The sequence below is a fragment of the Globicephala melas genome, chromosome 18 (assembly GCF_963455315.2).
Source record: "Globicephala melas chromosome 18, mGloMel1.2, whole genome shotgun sequence".
Taxonomy (NCBI): Eukaryota; Metazoa; Chordata; class Mammalia; order Artiodactyla; family Delphinidae; genus Globicephala; species Globicephala melas.
The window spans coordinates 78,142,779-78,158,798 of record NC_083331.1 but is presented as its reverse complement, the minus strand read 5'-3'; the positions used below and the strand labels follow the sequence as shown (position 1 = coordinate 78,158,798).

Genomic DNA, 16,020 nt, shown 5'->3' with positions numbered 1-16,020 from the left:
TTTTCCTCTAGGTTCCTGACTCGCATCTGTCCACTGGGTAAATCCCTCCAGGGCCCCAGAACCGAGGACGGGCCGAGACCCTAGGCCGGGGCGAGGATGCTGAGGGAGCAGGGGGACCAGGCCACCTGCTCACTCTAATCCCCAAAGGAAGCCTCCAGCTGCGGCTCAGGTGAGACCTGACACCTCCGTTATAAGCGGCAGGTGACAGAGGCTGAGGACAGAGGGTGAAAGTGAGTGACCAGACAGAAGCCCCAGTGTCTCCTGGAGTCCAGCGGAGGGGAGGGCCGGGCAGCACAGGAGGGGTCGTGCACAGCGGCCTTTCCTCAGGACCACAGGCTCGTGCTGCCAACCTGCTTCTCTCTGCTAGACGGCTGCCCACCACGGATCTTCCCCGAGAGCCCCCGAGACTGCTGAGGGTGAGCGGGCCCAGGAGGACCACGCACCCTTTCCCCACAGCCACAGAGAGGCCACGGGTGCTCCCACGAGGGGAGGGCGGGCAGGAAGGAACTTGTGGTGTTGCCGTCCTTTCGAGACGGGCTGGGCAAGGGGCGTCACCAAGGGGTGTGGCTTCGGTGTCACCCAGAAGGGCCTAGTGCGCACACCTGGGGGGCCAGCTCCCGCTTCCTCCCTCTGTGGGCGGCCCTTGTAACTCACCGCCGCCCAGGGAGCTACCCTGGGCACGCCCTACCAAACCCGCTGCCCGTCCGCTTATCCCTCTTGAGAGGGAGGGAGGAATCTTCTCCCCCAGCAAAGCATAACCTGAGGCCCGTGGGCGACCCGAGGGAGGGCCTGACCTGTTATGAAAGTGGTAAATTTCTTCCATGTTTCCAAACAGAACATCCTTCTTGTTTTGAAGTCCCGTCGAGATGAGGTGTGTCATTAAAGGGTTGTCCATCTCAGCAGCGTAGCCCTGCGGAGCGGGGAGGGGTCAGCGGGGAAGCCCAGGCCCATCAGCCCCGCATAAGCCTGGTCTCCACGTGGCCGCCAAGCGGGGAAGTGACGCTGTCTCAGGCTTCAGAAATCGAATCCACCTCAAATTCATTCACTGACCATCTAAGGTGATTCTCCGGACCAGCACCAGAAAGACGAGTGAATTAGAAGCGGCACCAATTATGTTTTTTGGGAGGGAGGGTGGTTCCATCCTCCTCCCTTTGAACCTTTTTAAATTCAGTAAATTCAGGCGCACCTTCCATGAAGAGGACAAGTCCTGTGGGTGCGTCATCTCTGTGTCCGCACCCGTGACCACTGCCCACACCCCACGATAGAACAGTCCCGCACCCAGAAGCCCTTCTGCCGCCCCCAGGCTACAGCCCCCCACCCAGGGAGGGTCAGGCACGGCTGCCCTCCGGCCGCAAACACGGCCCAGTGCCAGTACACCTGCAGCCAGCGCCCCGTCCCGGGGACGGACAGGCGAGTGGCCTCCAGCCCTGGGCTGTCGGCAGAGCCGTGTCGTGGCCACGAGACCACACGGCGCGGCGGCGCCGGCGCCTCACCTCCAGGATGCACAGCAGCTCCTCCACGTAGACCCGCTCCGTGTCCAGAAGCTCGTTCATCACGTGCCTGTGGATGGGCGACGGCCTTCATGCAGGGGCAGCTTCCCAACCGTCCCCTGAGGCGCCCTGGGCTCCCAGCGCCCGAGGCCCCGCTGGCCGCCCGCAGGCAGCGGCTCTGCAGCGACCCCCTGGGGATCGTCTACGTGCCGTCAGGTTAGGGCTCCCGGGAGGGCCTGGCTTGCAAACCGGCCACTCAGACCTCGCCTTACGGACCAGGACCACCTTCTAACTGCCTGTGACCAAGCTTCCTGTTTTCACGCACAGAAAACGGAGCCAAGGGTGGGGATCGTGGAGCAGGCGGCAGCCGGCACGTCAGCTGGCCCTGGCGCCGTTCAAAGTGCCCGTGCTCCGCACAGGGTGGGACAGGTCGCGGGAGAGGAAGGCTCGGGTTCCCTCCCCACCGCGGGCGGGAGGGCGGCGTGAGCTCGGCGGGGAGGACATCCCTGTGGGAGGCTGGGCAGTGTGGGGTCTGAGCAGGGTTTCAGAGTGGGCGCAGGAGGGCGCCGAGTGCAGGCTGCCTTCGTGGAGCTATGGACGATCCAGCTCGGCTGGCAGGCAGGGGCCCTGCGGGAGAGCGACCGCCAGCCTGGGAAGCACGTGGGCAGTGCCTTCCTGCCCAGCCCAGAGTTTGGAGCCCAGCAGTGCGTCCGTGCAGAGACAGACACTCTCCCGGCATCTGGGTGGGGCTGGAGCATGCGGGGTGCCCAGGGCGGGTGTGGGGCGAGCAGAGCCTCCACAGGGTTGCGGTGGGGAGAGACCAAGAAAGAGAAGTGACGCCCGGCACCAGCACGTGGAGCGGAGGGTCGGAAAGGCTCGTGGGCGGCAGGAGGGGCCCGTCCCGAGGAGACAGGGCCGGCGGGGGTGGGTCCGAGGCTGGCCCTGCGAGAGTGGCCTGGGGCTGCATCCACTAGCCGGGTGCCCTGGGCCCAGGGAGGGACAACACGGGCCTCTGGTCCCACCGCCTCTGGCTCCTTTACGTACAGACCCTCCCCAGGGGCTGAGCTCCGGTGGGTCACGCTTGTCCTCAGACCTGCTGGGGGGAAAGGCAGGCCACTCACCTCCGCAGGACGGCCAGGCTCTCCTCGTCCCCGGTGGAGCGGCCGCGGCCCTGCCGGCCCTCGCTCACTTCACTCTGGGGAGAAAGGGGGGCCCACATCGTGCTTTCAGAGACGAGAAGGTGCAGCCGGACGCCCTGCTTCCATAACCCAACCTCCTGCCGGTCGAGGCCCCGCAGGCAGGATGGGGCGGCCCGGAGGGAGGGATGGGGCAGGAGCAGAGGATGCCCCCCAGGTGCGCTGGCCTGTGTGCACGGAGGAGCGCCGGGGGGGCCGGGGGCAGGGAGGGGACCGGGCGGTGGGGACGGGCACTCACCCTGGCCCTCCTGTAGGGCCCCCTCCGGAGCACGCTGCCCTCAGAACTGTGGATCTCGGAGCCTCTCCGGATGCCTGGGTTGGAAAGAAGTGGACAGGAGTGGGACCTCGCACCCTACTGCCTGGAGGTGAAAAGCTTATCCAGGACCGTCGGTGTGCTCTTGAGTGTGTCTTTTTAACTTTTGGAGGAAAAGCTGCGAGCAGCCCAAAGCAGGGTGGGGAAAGCACAGTCAGGTACAGAGCAAGGAAACGGGGCTCCGGGCGCGTGGGGCGCCCACCGTCCACCACTTCCCAGTGCGGCCTGGCTCCCAGGTGACGGGGGAGAACTCGGCGCCTGGAGGCCTCCGAATGGGCCCTGCGCGCCGGGCTCAGGGTCTCTCAGCGCCGACGGCCCACACCAGCCACAGCTGTAGAAAGCAGCGGGAGCCCTGCTGGTGCTGGGCAGCGCGTCTGCCGACAGGAGGTGATGGGAGGGGCCTTAGGAAAGGCCTCGCGTCCAGCTGTGCCTTCCAGAAGCGCTGCACTGGGGAACCAGGAGGCTTCGGGGTGGAGGGCCGAGCTGCGCGAGGGGAAGACCATCCCGGCTACGGCGCCAAGGACAGACGGGCGGGATGAGCCCAGGAAAGGCCCCGACAGTCAGGCGGTCCCCGTCCAGCCACAGCAACGGGGAGTGGCACGGATGTGAGCACAGGAATGAGCAGGCCGAGGGCCGATGACACTTTATCATTTACGCAATGGGCTGGGGGGAAGGAGGGCCTTGCCCAGGGGGAGGGGCGACCGCCCGTACCCGGGGAGGGGCAGGGCGATTTCGCGGGCGCCTCTGGCCGGGGGGCCACCGGCTGCACGGGCCGCGTCTGCTTGGCGGCCAGCTTCTTGAGGCTCGCCTGTCTCCGGTGAAACATCTCCTCCACACTCTCCTGCTTCCGGAAGACCTTCTGCACGTGCTCCTGCAGGGAAGGGGGTGACGAGCTCATCAGGACACCTCCCGAGAGCTGCCGCGACGCACGTGGCCCCCGCGCTGCCCTTGGCAGGCGGGGGGCACCGAGGGGGGAGGGGCCCGGGCCTGGAGCCCGGCGAGCGGCCGGCGGTGTGGCGCAGACAGCGGCCGAGTGAGGAGTCCGGTTTCGTCTCACTGTCGGCACCGAGCAAGGGCCCTCCCCGCAGGCGGGGACCCCGTACGGGCGTGGGGGGCCCGGGAGCGACGTCCGGCCCGAAAGGCACCCTCTGCTCTCCTCCCCCCGATCGCCCGGTGTCTCTGGGCATCATCAGAGTAACCCGTCGTCGAACAGGTGAGAGGCTGTCTCCTCACCAGCAGGTCTCGGGTGAGGATGGGTTCGTAGTCCTGGTAGATTTTACTGAGCTCCTGGATCTTGTTTTCCGCACGCATCTCCAGAAACTTCTCGACCTCCTGGAGGGCCGCCTCGGCGCCGTCCTGGGCCTGGCACTTGTCCACCGGCTGCGAGGCCAGCAGGTAGATGCCCTCGTCACACCACTTCATGGACTGGAGGGAGACAAGGCACCTTGGAAGCTGTCCTGGCGTCTCCCGTGGCCCGCTGACCGCTGTGCTTTGGGACCACCTGCAGGACGTAGCGTCCCTGTCCTGCCCCTACGTCCAGAGGGCTCCCCTGGGGGACGCAGGCCTGAAACCAAGTGGATCGCCCGGGACGGGACGCACCCACGCTGAGGACCAAGTGCAGGGAACTGGCTGGACAGTCAGCCTCTGGGTTTCTTAAAGAAACGGCCAGTTGTGGCAGGCGAGTCCTATAAACGCTTCCGTGTCGGGACGGGACCTTCTGGGCCACAGGAAAGGGCCGTTTTTCACCGGTGCCTGGGGCCCAGCCCACGGCAGGAGCGTCCCCGCGGGGCCGCGGGGCGTGGGGTGTGTGCGCCGGGCTGGGGGGCCTACCGCCTCGAGGAGGCCGTGCAGATCCAGCGCCCTGCCCAGCAGCCCTCTCCTCCGCCCGACGTCAGCTGCAAACTGGTCACACAGCTGGCGGAGCTCGTGGCACTTGGGGCGGATGGAGTCCACGGCGTAGTGCTTCAGCTCGATGAGCCGCTCACCCTCCAGGGCCAGGGTGCGGGCCCGCTGCGTGACCGCCTGTGGAGCCGCCAGAGACCGGCTCAGCCTGGTTCTTGGGGCAAAGGGGCACCACTTCCTGCCAGGGGTCGGCAGGGGTGGGCGTGGGGGTCAGCGGGGGTGGGATGGGGGTCAGTGAGGTGGGACGGGGGTCAGTGGGCTGGGACGGGGGTCAGTGAGGTGGGACGGGGGTCAGTGGGCTGGGACGGGGGTCAGTGGGCTGGGATGGGGGTCAGCGGGGGTGGGACGGGGGTCAGTGGGGTGGGACAGAGGTCAGTGAGGTGGGATGGGGGTCAGTGAGGTGGGATGGGGGTCAGTGAGGGTGGGACGGGGGTCAGTGGTGGTGGGATGGGGGTCACTGAGGGTGAGACGGGGGTCAGTGGGGGTGAGTGGGCCAGGTAGCCGCCCCTCCCCCTGCCCACGGGGCTCAGGGCAGGGACGGGGGCCTCTGCGGGGACGGTGACACTGAGCACAGCGTCCCCAGGCCGCCGCGCGCCTGCCGCCCACGTCCCTTCTTACACTGGACTTCTCCTCAAAGCTGGCGAGGTCCTTCAGGAGGTGCTGCACATGCGCCAGGCTGTTCCCCACGTCGGTGAAGGTCGTGATCTTCTGGGCCAACACGTCCAAGGCGGCTTTGACCTGCGACGGAGTGGGGGTGAGAGACCAGGCAGGGAGAGCAGTGAGAAGAAGGAGAGAAGAAGGGGGGTATATGCCGCAGAAACGGGGCGCGCAGGGAGGGGCGGGGCCCGGAGCCCTCTCAGAAGCAGAGCCAGAGGGAAACTTCCTCGATTTGAGAAGCAGCCTCTACGGCGACCCCACTGCCGACGCCACAGGCGCAACGACGGCGAGACGCCTTCCCCGTGAGACTGGGGGCAGGGCAGGGACGCCCGCCCTCACTACCGTTACGCGAGCGGTGGAAGCTCTCTCCGGGCAACGGGGCAAACAATTTAAAAAATAAACAAATGAAGACATACAGATCAAACAGGAAGAAATCAAGCCATTTGTTTGCACATGACCTGATCGTCTATGTGGAGAAACCCCGAAACTCTACCAAACGACTCCCAGATTGAGTTCAGCAAGGTTTCAGGAGACGAGATAAATATACAAAAACCCAGCTGTACTTCCACAGATAGCAATGAGCACATGGACGCCGAAATTAAAAATACAACACCATCTACAATTGCTTAAGAAACGGAACACGTACACGTAAATCAAACAAAACACGTACTGAACTCGTGCAAACCACACAGCACTGGTGAAAGAAATGTAAGAAAATCTAAATAAATGGACCGACGTGCACGTTCACTGAGTGGAGGACTCGGCACAGTGAAGGCGCTGATTCTCCCCAGATTGAGGTACAGGTTCAACACCGTTCCTGACAGAGCCCAGCAGGATTTCCTCGTAGGCAAATCTTGTCTCGTAGACGAGATTATTTTAAATTTACACGGAAAGGCAAAGGAACCAGAACAGCTAAAACCACCGTGATGGAGAAGGATGAAGGGCGCGGGACAGAGTTTCTACGACCTTCGTCGGCAATGGTTTACTCATCACTCACGTAGTCCAAGCCCATCCCGCGGCCCCGCGCGGCTCCGTGTGGCTGACGAGCCAGTTCTCACCGCGCGCTGTCAGCGGCCTTCCGCAGCCGCAGTGCCGGGCGCCCACCCGCAGGCCCCCCGAGCCCCGGCCTCTCACCTCTCGGAAGTCCTGCTCGAAGTGCCGGAGCTGCAGGCACTGCTCCAGTTTTCGCTGATGCTTTGCCCAAAACTCATCGAAGGCGGCCTCGGTTTCACTCAGCTGGGCCAGGAGCCTGCGAGAGGGGACGGCAGCCATGCGGGGCCCCTGCAGCGCCAAGCGGGCGGGGCGCTCGGTCTGCCCTCCACACGCGAGGGGGCACATCGGAGGGCTCGGGGGGCCGGGGTCTGTCTCCCCCCGGGGCCCTGCCCTCGCCCTCGACGCCCTGGGTCTCTCGGAGCCGCCTGGGGCGGGTGGTTGTGCTGAGTGTGTTGGTTTAAAAGGTGCAGACGTGGCCGTTTGGGCCTGTCATTCGCAACCTCAGCTCAGGGCACGAGGAAGCGGCGAGGGCCTCTGCGCCTGCAGGCCACGCGCTGCCGCCCTGACCCCGCCGGCCCCGGCCTCACCTCTGCACGGTGCTCTGACTGTCCAGCTGGTCCTGGTTCGGGCTCTGCTCCGGGCCCCGGGCCAGCGGCTCCCGGATGCTCTCCAGGACGCTCCGCCCCTCGTCCAGCGCCAGCCTCATGTCCTCCTGTGGGAAGAGCGCGCCGCCCATCACCCCAGGCCGCCGGGCCCTGGACTTGGCCCCCGGTGGTGGGCTCCGTGGCGCCCGGCCCCGCAGGGGAGTGTGAAGGTGACGACAATCAGGTGGGCACACGGTGGCCTCCGCCTGTCCCCCAGACCCTCTGCTGACCGCCCAGCAGTGCTGGGGAGGCGCTCCCACCGTGAACGGGGAAGGGCTAGGGTTACGGGTCTCCCAGGCAGTGGGACTGGACAGGGTAACAGGAAACCAGACCCCCGGTGTCCGCTCCCGTGGCCCGCTGCCGGGGGCCGGACGGCGTGAGGGCTCTCTTGGCGGGTAGGGGGTGGCTGCCAAGCACCAGCAGTGGGTCACGGCCTCCACCAACTCAAAGCCCGCATCGCGCGGCGGCCTCGGGGGCACAGTCCCGATCGCGTTGACCAGGACGCCGGTTGTGTGCCGCGACCACTTGGTCGGGCTCAGGCGTCTGAGTCCGCCCCCCGCTCCCGGGGTGCCGGGGATGCTGTCTCGTTGCCCTGATCAGCAGGGCCCGGCAGCAGGACAGCAGGGCCAACCAGAGACGTTGCTTGGAAGGGAGGTTCAGCTTCCCTGCAGGGCAGCCAGCTCGGGAGCCTCCCAGACGCCCCTCCCTGCACCACCCGCCTGCGCACGCACCTTGGCCCTGTCCTTCTTCTCCGTGTGGGCACGGAGCACGGAGCTCGTGGACTGTACGTCGTTGGGCAGCTCCGTCTCGGCCAGCTCGGTCCCGAAGGCCTGCAGCATCTGAGCCGTCTGCTTAACCAGGAGGGCGAAGCTCTCTATCGCCTGGTGGGGAGGAAAGCACCCTCACGGAGCTGCTGACGCGCTGCGGCTCCCGCGCCTGGAAGCTTGGCCGCAGCCCAGCCCGTCTCCCCGCCTGCGCCTCGGCCTCGGCTCCTTCACAAACACGGGCTCTGCACCCTCCTCGGAGGGCGAGTGCCGAGAACCCAGCTCGTGCTTCTCCTTCTTCTCTGTCCTGAGCCCAGGAAAGCCAGTCCCGACTCATGACTCGCGTTCCTCCTTCGGACTAACGTCCACGGAGACCACCTGCTCATCCTCGGGGAGAAAACCCGGGTAGACGGGAAGAGGTCTTTGGAACAGGCGGCACCTTAAGGCAAAAGCAGCCCTGCTGGATTGACTATGGTTACGGAGGACGCAGGGGACTCACTGTGCGGTGGCAGAGCCACCTGGAGTGGCAGTAATCCAGGGTCCCGCCCAGGTCCTCGGTCAGCTGGGACTTGTCAATGTAGCTGTGTAATTCCGGGACGGAGCTCAGCATTATGACCTGGGGAGGATGAGAGCCGCCCGTAAGCAGAGCGCCCCGCACACGCAGACGGAGGGGCCGAGGTAGGCGTGGACGGAAGGCGTCTCCCGGCTCCTCCACGGAGGGCAGGGCGCGGCGCCCCCTGGGCCTCGGCTCTCCCATCCGTGAGACGAGTGTACGATGACCGGTCTCACCAGACGACCGCTGCTGGGGTCGAGCAAAGACCTGGATGGAGCCGGGCACGCTGCCGACACCGGGCATCTGATGGGTGAGGGGGCCCTCGTGCTAACGGAGCCGCACGGACCCCAAAGCCGCGGGTCTGTCCGCATTCCTGCTGAGACCGGGAGGCTGCGCGGGGGCGGGGTAGGTGCCCAGCACGGCACAGCTGCCTTTGGGGAGAACGGGTGGCCCCGGAGGCTCTTCCACACGGATGAGTCTTACTTCCTATCTTGCTCTTGTCCTTCTGAGGTCATTCCATCCATGAGCCTGGATAAAAATACAGCCTTTGCTTTGCAAGCTGTCAGTTCCTGCTGCCGAGGTCCTGGGAGGCTCAGCCCACGCGCCACTCGACACCACCTCGTGTTTTATTAAACTCTGAGCTCGCTGGGGGCCGAGGGGACACCTGACACGTCCCAGGTCAACTGTATCCCGACGTGGGAGGTCAGAGTGCCACTGAGACCCGGAGGACCACCTGCCCCGCCGTCGGGGGCCCACGTGAGGCCCCCCGACTGAGACATAACTTTCACTTAAGAACAGGCTACGATGTCAGTTCTCAGCGGAGGTATCTGGTCTCTCTTTGCCGTCCGGCAAGGCCGTTCCCCCAGGTCAGCCTGATTCACGCCAACAGGACCAGGGACGGGTCGGTCCACTATCCAAGGACCTAACACTCTTCCTCCGTGACTTCTACCTGCTTCGTGTCTACTGAACCACGACAGAAAAGGCGAGAACACACCGCCCCTCTGGACGTTTTCTACTTAGCACCGAGGTCAGCACAGGCACCAGCACACTGACGTGGACACACTGTAGCAGCAGCCTTCCCGAGATGATGCTTCTCTAATTCTAAAGAATGATCCAAAATGGGCCAGGGAACAGGAGATGCTGGCGACGAATTCTGTGAAACCGTGTTTCGAGAACTCACGGGCTCAGCCCCACGGGGCCACGTGCAGGGCAACCACCACACTTAGGGTGGGACCCCAGCCTTGTTTCCTGTGACCCGGGGTCTCTTGTTAGCGAGGGTCACTCGCCAAATATGGGCAAATGTCACCGCCTCACAGGGTCCCTGAGACGTTGGTGCCCAGGAGATGGCTCGGCGGAGGGAGGGCCGGGCTGCGGCCTGGGGAGCACAGACCCCTGCCCCCAGCATCAGAAACCAAGGCTTTTGATGCTACGAAAACGGGTGCACCCCCTTCCCCTCAAACCCTGGAGCCTGAGGTCTAGGGCCGCTGAGTGTGGCCTGCACACCTGGCCCCGGCCGGCAAAGCACCCTCTGTCCTGAGCGCGGAGAGCAGGGGACAACCTCGGGGACGGTGACCCACACCGGCATTCTCAGATTCCAAGAGAAACCTGGCTGGTCTTGTTGGAGAGGTTCTAAGGTGCTGGGGGTGGGCTCTGTCCTCTTGGTAACGGGCGCGTTGCCGGGCAACCCCTTCCAACTGGGTTGCTCTGGGTACCTGGCTCAACGTGGGCCGGCCTCCCTGGGGGGACGCAGGCTTCCTGGGTGCACAGCTTCTAAGGGATCCCTGCAACCTCTGCCTTTAAAGGGGCTGCCCTGTGCTGGCCGGAGTGAGAAGGCGAGAAAGGGGTCCCTCTGCAGCTGGGGGTCGCTCACACCCACTTCCCTGGCCCCCTCGCCCCCGTGCCCAGGTGGAGCCGGGCCACTCCTCACAGGAGGTGAGCACTTACCGGTACCTTCATCTTAAAGTCATCTCTGTTGAACCTGAAGGCGAGGTCAGAGAGCGTCCTTTGGAAAAATCCCGTTGGGCGCAGGACGAGGACAAGCTGGAGGTTTGCTGGGAAGGATGCCTGCAGGGGACAGAGGGCTGCGGCTCTGTCTGCGGGCAGCACGGCTGCCAGCCGGGTCCCCACGCCCGCACCGGCCCTCGGTCCCAACGGGGAGGACCAGCCCACCAGAGCGGGCGTTTCCAGCACGCCAACGTCAGACTAAAGTGGAAATGGTTACAGACACTGCACTGTTAGAGCATCACCATTTCTTACAGAAAAGCACAAAAGTCACACTGCTTGGTACAGCTGTGCTTTGCTGCTTATCAACTTCAAGGGCAAAAGCTCTGACCTTCTGGGGCGCCTGTAATAACCTATCATGGAAGAGAACGTAAAGGAAGAAGGTATATATTTATGTATATGTATAATTGAATCCCTTTGCCGTACATCTGAAACGAACACAACGTTGTGAATCAACTATATTTCAATAAAAATCTTAAAAATAAAATAAAAAATAAACTGTAAAAAAACGAGCTTTGACCCCTTGTTAAGGCTGAGTTGGTGCCCCCAGCTGCTTATTTTGAAGTCCACGTCCCCAGTGGCTCAGAACGTCTTTAGGGTCTTCACAGAGGTGACCGAGTTAAGATGAGGTCATCAGGGCAGGCCCATGACCGGACATGACTCTGTCCTTATAAATACAAAGGGGACATTTGGGCACAGAGACCCACGGGGACGCCGTGTGAGGATGGATGTACAGACAGGGGCTACCATGGCCGAGGGTGTCCAGAGGCCACCAGACGCTGGGGAGCACGGAGAGACACCCCTCCGCAGCCGCAGAGGGACCAGCCTGCCGACACCGCGATCTCAGACTTCTGCCTGCAGACTCGGAGGACAGGAGATTCCTGTCGTTTGAGCCCCTCTGTGGTCTATGGTATCTGTTATGACGGCCCCAGGAAACTAAGACACTTGTGCAATAAAGACAAAGCCACACACACACACACACACACACACACACACACACGCATCACCTAAAACAGAGCTAAAGATAAGCTTACACCCAGGCGCACACCCGTAGATACGGTCACGTGAGCAGATTCGCACATTCACGTAAGCTCTGCGTACGAGGTGCCTGACCTTGGACAGGTTAACCTCTGTGCCTCGGTCTCCCCACGTGCAAATGGGGATAACAAAGCACCTTCCTCAGCGCACGGTCCTGGTGGCCGAGCTCTCTGCCGCCCAGGCAGTGTTCAGAGCCCTGCTCCTGACTGAAGCTGAGACAGGGGCATTGCCTGCCCAGGGCCCTGGGGCCGCACCCGGTGGCCTTGGTCTGAGAACCGGTCCCTCAAGTGAGAGAAAAAGGAGGAGAAAGAGAGGCCGCTGGGACTGCGCTCAGGCTCAGGGCTCCCCGGCCAGGCGGGGCGGGCAGTGTCACTCCTGCCGGCGGCCCTGACCTGACGCTGCCCAGCTGCTCCCCACAGAAGCGCTGGGACCCTCTCGAGATGTCAGCTGACCACGACAGCCCCCGCCCAGAACAGCCACACAAGTCCCCGCCTGGCCGCGAACAAGCCCAGAGTCCCCCTCCCCCACCCCGCGGCTCCCTGACCCCCCGACATGGTTCCACGCCCTCCCCAGCCTCCGCACCTGGACACTGCCCGGTGCCTTGGTGGGTCAGGGAGGCCCGGGGAGCCCGGCCCCGCGTCGGAGGATTCCGCTATCCCGTCCCCGAACAGGACACAGCGAGGCCGTGGCCCCGCGGCCCCAGGGCCCGCCCTCCCACCGCATCGGGGCGGCCACCCTGAACCCCAGCAGCGAGCGCTCAGCCTCCGTGTCTGCCCAGGAGCCCCGCGCCATCGTCCTCTGTCTCCAAACACGACTCACATCTTCGGGCTGGATCTCGCCATCCCGCTCCTGTGGCCGACACACACCTGCCCCCTGTCCCCCTCCTGCCCTCCCGCCCAGGCCGCCACGCGCCTGATCTCCAGCCACCCTCCCCAGGCCACGGCGGGGTCCTGGCCCTTCACGGAGCCCGACCTCAATCCCCTCTACTGATCTTCACCCCGTGAGTCAACCACAGCCCCCCAGACGTCCGCTCAGGTGTGCTCTGCCCCAGCGCGCGGCCACCTGGAAGCTGAGCTTTCCCGCACCTCAACCCCACCTCCCGGCCTCTCTGCACACCAGCACACGGCGCTGGTCACCACTGTGACTCCACACCCTGTCTCCAGCCTGGCCGCACCTGCCCTACACCTGCCGCCTCTCCATCGCCCGCTGCCCGTCCCGCCTGCACCCCTTCCCCCTGCGTCCCTCCGTCACCTGCCGCCCCTCCCCGCTGCGCCCCTCCGTCACCTGCCGCCCCTCCCCCCTGCGCCCCTCCATCACCTGCCGCCCCTCCCCCTGCACCCCTCCCCCCTGCGCCCCTCCGTCACCTGCCGCCCCTCCCCCCTGCACCCCTCCCCCCTGCAGCCCCTGCACGCCTGCCCCACAGTCCCTAATGTGTCCGGGTGTCGCCATCACAGCCCTGGAGGGCAGGACTGCGTGTCCCCGTGCCAGCACCCGAGCAGGTGCCTGCTGAGTGTTGTGGACAGAGACGAGAAGGTGGGCATCCCGACGGGGGGGCTCTGGCCCATCAGCAAGAGGGCCGTGTAGCCCCCCCACCAGGCGTGAGACCGGCGTCCACTACCTCAGGAAAACCGCCTTCAGCGTCTCTTTCTGGAGGCGACACCGAGTCACACTTCTCTAGCCTTCAGCCCGGTTCTATTGCCCTGATTCGCACCTCACAGCTGCTGTGGTCTGAGCTTACAAGGTAACACGAGCCCTTGTCCTTCACTGAGGTCCACTCAGGGCAGGTGGCCAGGAAACCCAGGGTGGGGGACTTGCCCACTCCATCCCGGGAGGAGGGGCACCAGCCGTGCTCACCGTCCCGTCAACGTGGAGAAGACTGTCCCCTTCTTGTCCTCTGCTTCAGTCTTTCCGTGTCTCTAAATGATTGAGTCTTTATATTGAAGAGAGTAACTGTGAGATCCCAGCCCAATGGGAACACTTCAATGAGACACACACAACTATAAATTAAATCATAATTTATAGCTGCAAATTAATTTTCTCCCCCTTGGAGTCAAACATCTGTATGAAAAGCTCTGGGAAATTCCCAAACAAAAACTTTATTTTAAAAATACAGTAACTATGGGATTTCCCTGGTGGCACAGTGGTTAAGAATCTGCCCGCCGATGCAGGGGACACGGGTTCGAGCCCTGGTCCGGGAAGATCCCACATGCCGCGGAGCAACTAAGCCCATGAGCCACAACTACTGAGTCTGCGCTCTAGAGCCCATGCACTGCAACTACTCAGCCCACGTGCTGCAAATACTGAAGCCCACATGCCTGGAGCCCGTGCTCTGCAACAAGAGAAGCCACCAGAATGAGAAGTTCGCACGCCGCAACGAAGAGTAGCCCCCGCTCGCCGCAACTAGAGAAAGCCCGCGCGCAGCAACGAAGACCCAACGCGGCCAAAAATAAATAAATAAATAAAAATAGAGTAACTATATGGAAGATTTGGGATGAAGGCTATAAAATAACATCTTTTTGTAACTTACTCAGTAATCAAGTGATTACAATAGTTTCTATGTAACCTGAAAGTAACAGTGTTTCTTTTCTGAGGCTGACCTTCACTGGCTGAGGAACAGAGAGGTGGTGCGAGGACCATTAAAATGTAATCTGGAGGCAGAGAAAGAGGCTGGTTTCTGAATTACTATTCTAAGAGCCTTAGACAATGCAAAGACATCACCTACATTTACAAAACAGCTAAACGCACTGGAACGCAGCAGAAGCTCTGTGGAACCCCAGTGCCTCAGGGAACGGGGTTTGAAAACACTCCCCACGTGCATGTGCATGTTACTTTCTTAAGTTTTGCTCGAAGTCACATCTACCCAGCCTGACTATACACTTGATTTCAAACAGAGCAGCCAAACCCTGACCAATAACACTTGTCTGATAGCAGTCAAAAAACACAAGTTTGTGTGATGAATATAGACTTGAAACTTGGTGTCTCAGTGCCAACAGATGAAAACCCTAGGGTCTGAATCAGACAGGCTGACGTGAGAAGAGGCCTCCCCTCGCTCCCAGGGTGGCTCCCACGCAGGTTGTGTGTAGGCACTGAGGATCGGGCCGTCTAAGACCCCCCCACCTCCTGGTGGACAGCGTGGAGACCGCCATAAACACCGCTATGGAAAAGACATTGAAGAACTCGGTGGGAAGGGCATCTCTTTGGTCGGAGGACGATCATGAGACCAAATGCTCCCCACGTCAGGGGAGCTGTCCTCCCCCAGAACATTCTGTGTGGACCTGCACTGCCCACCGGCCTGGACTCGGACCCCCAGCCACTGACCCCATCCATAGGCGGCCTCGGCCCTTGAAGCCCAGCCTCCACCGGCAGCGCAGGTGAGTTTAAGGGAAGCTGCCTGAGGCCTCTCCACGCACAGCCCGGGGCTGGAGGCGCCCTGTCCCCTCCACAGAGCAGCTCTGCTGAGCTACTTATCTTAGAAGTCGCAGCTCTTCAAGAGTCAACGCTGGCCTCCCAAGGCGCCAGTCCGTCCGTTATCCTCAGCCAGAGCGGTGCTATGACCCGACCCCCTCGGTGACCTGTGTTCCACCCCCTGCGCCCCAGGCCCCTCGGAAGGAGCCAGGTCCTGGCCCCCCGCCTTCCCGTCTGTTCCAAGGGGCGGATCACCACCCCTCTGCCCAGACGAGGCCTCCTTCCCCTCCCAGCTCTCGGCAGGGTCACCTCAGCCAGGAAGCCCTCCTGGAGCTTGCTCTGCTCCCGCCTTCCCTGCGCTAGAGGTGCTCACAAGCTGCGCTTAGACCTCTAGTAACTGGCGCACGGTAGGAAGTCACCAGCGTTGTTTAGGACGCTATTATTTTGCTACATTTGGAATATTTACCGGATGACCTAAACATCCTGGTGCTTCAGATACTTCAGTTGGTACCTTTTCTGTACACAGAAGGCATAGGCTTGACAAGCAAAAAGTGGAGCTCTGCCCCACGCAGACTAGAAACAGCTCTCACTGTGATTTCCTGCAAGGTGTGCTCTAGGGTACGGACTCAGCTGAGTCGGGCTGGCACCAAACACAGATCAGCGCCCTCTGCTGCCACGTCCCCAGCTGCCCCCCAACTCCTCCACGAACTCCTGTAGTTTAGAAAAAGGGGTTCAATTTCAAATGGAATCCCAGAAGAGTATACACGGTATTTTATGAAAGATACATCCATCCGAGGATGGTCCAAACCTTGATCCAACTGTTGGGCAAAGAGCAATGTTCGAGCTCTCAGCTTCGGGTCTCATCCGTGGGTTGTGACCGTGAACTGTGACAGGCAGACACGCACATCAAACTGACACCCGGTGAGCTGTTGCGGGCTCTGCTCTCGATGGGGACACGGCAAGTCTGATTTTAGCGACACTGGACTTTGGACCCTCCAGTGCCTTATTTTTCTATTCCAAGCTGAGGTAAAGGCATCCAAAAAAAGGGAAAAGAACACCCCGAA

General features: G+C 62.5%; 1 protein-coding gene across 14 annotated transcripts in view; it reads right to left on the bottom strand.

Moving 5' to 3' along the window:
- MCF2L (MCF.2 cell line derived transforming sequence like) overlaps positions 1–16,020 on the bottom strand; it is a 117,002-nt gene that overhangs the window by 14,230 nt on the left and 86,752 nt on the right. For all 14 annotated transcript variants that reach the window (XM_030856704.2, XM_060288211.2, XM_060288209.1 and 11 more), the window contains 13 exons: positions 10,457–10,576; positions 8,459–8,575; positions 7,927–8,076; positions 7,139–7,263; positions 6,693–6,807; positions 5,520–5,639; positions 4,830–5,021; positions 4,233–4,424; positions 3,711–3,870; positions 2,925–2,998; positions 2,612–2,685; positions 1,494–1,560; positions 795–910 (listed from right to left, as the gene is read on the bottom strand). In XM_030856704.2, coding sequence (XP_030712564.2) covers positions 795–910; positions 1,494–1,560; positions 2,612–2,685; positions 2,925–2,998; positions 3,711–3,870; positions 4,233–4,424; positions 4,830–5,021; positions 5,520–5,639; positions 6,693–6,807; positions 7,139–7,263; positions 7,927–8,076; positions 8,459–8,575; positions 10,457–10,576 — 1,622 coding nt within the window. The remainder of the gene's footprint in view (positions 1–794; positions 911–1,493; positions 1,561–2,611; positions 2,686–2,924; positions 2,999–3,710; positions 3,871–4,232; positions 4,425–4,829; positions 5,022–5,519; positions 5,640–6,692; positions 6,808–7,138; positions 7,264–7,926; positions 8,077–8,458; positions 8,576–10,456; positions 10,577–16,020) is intronic.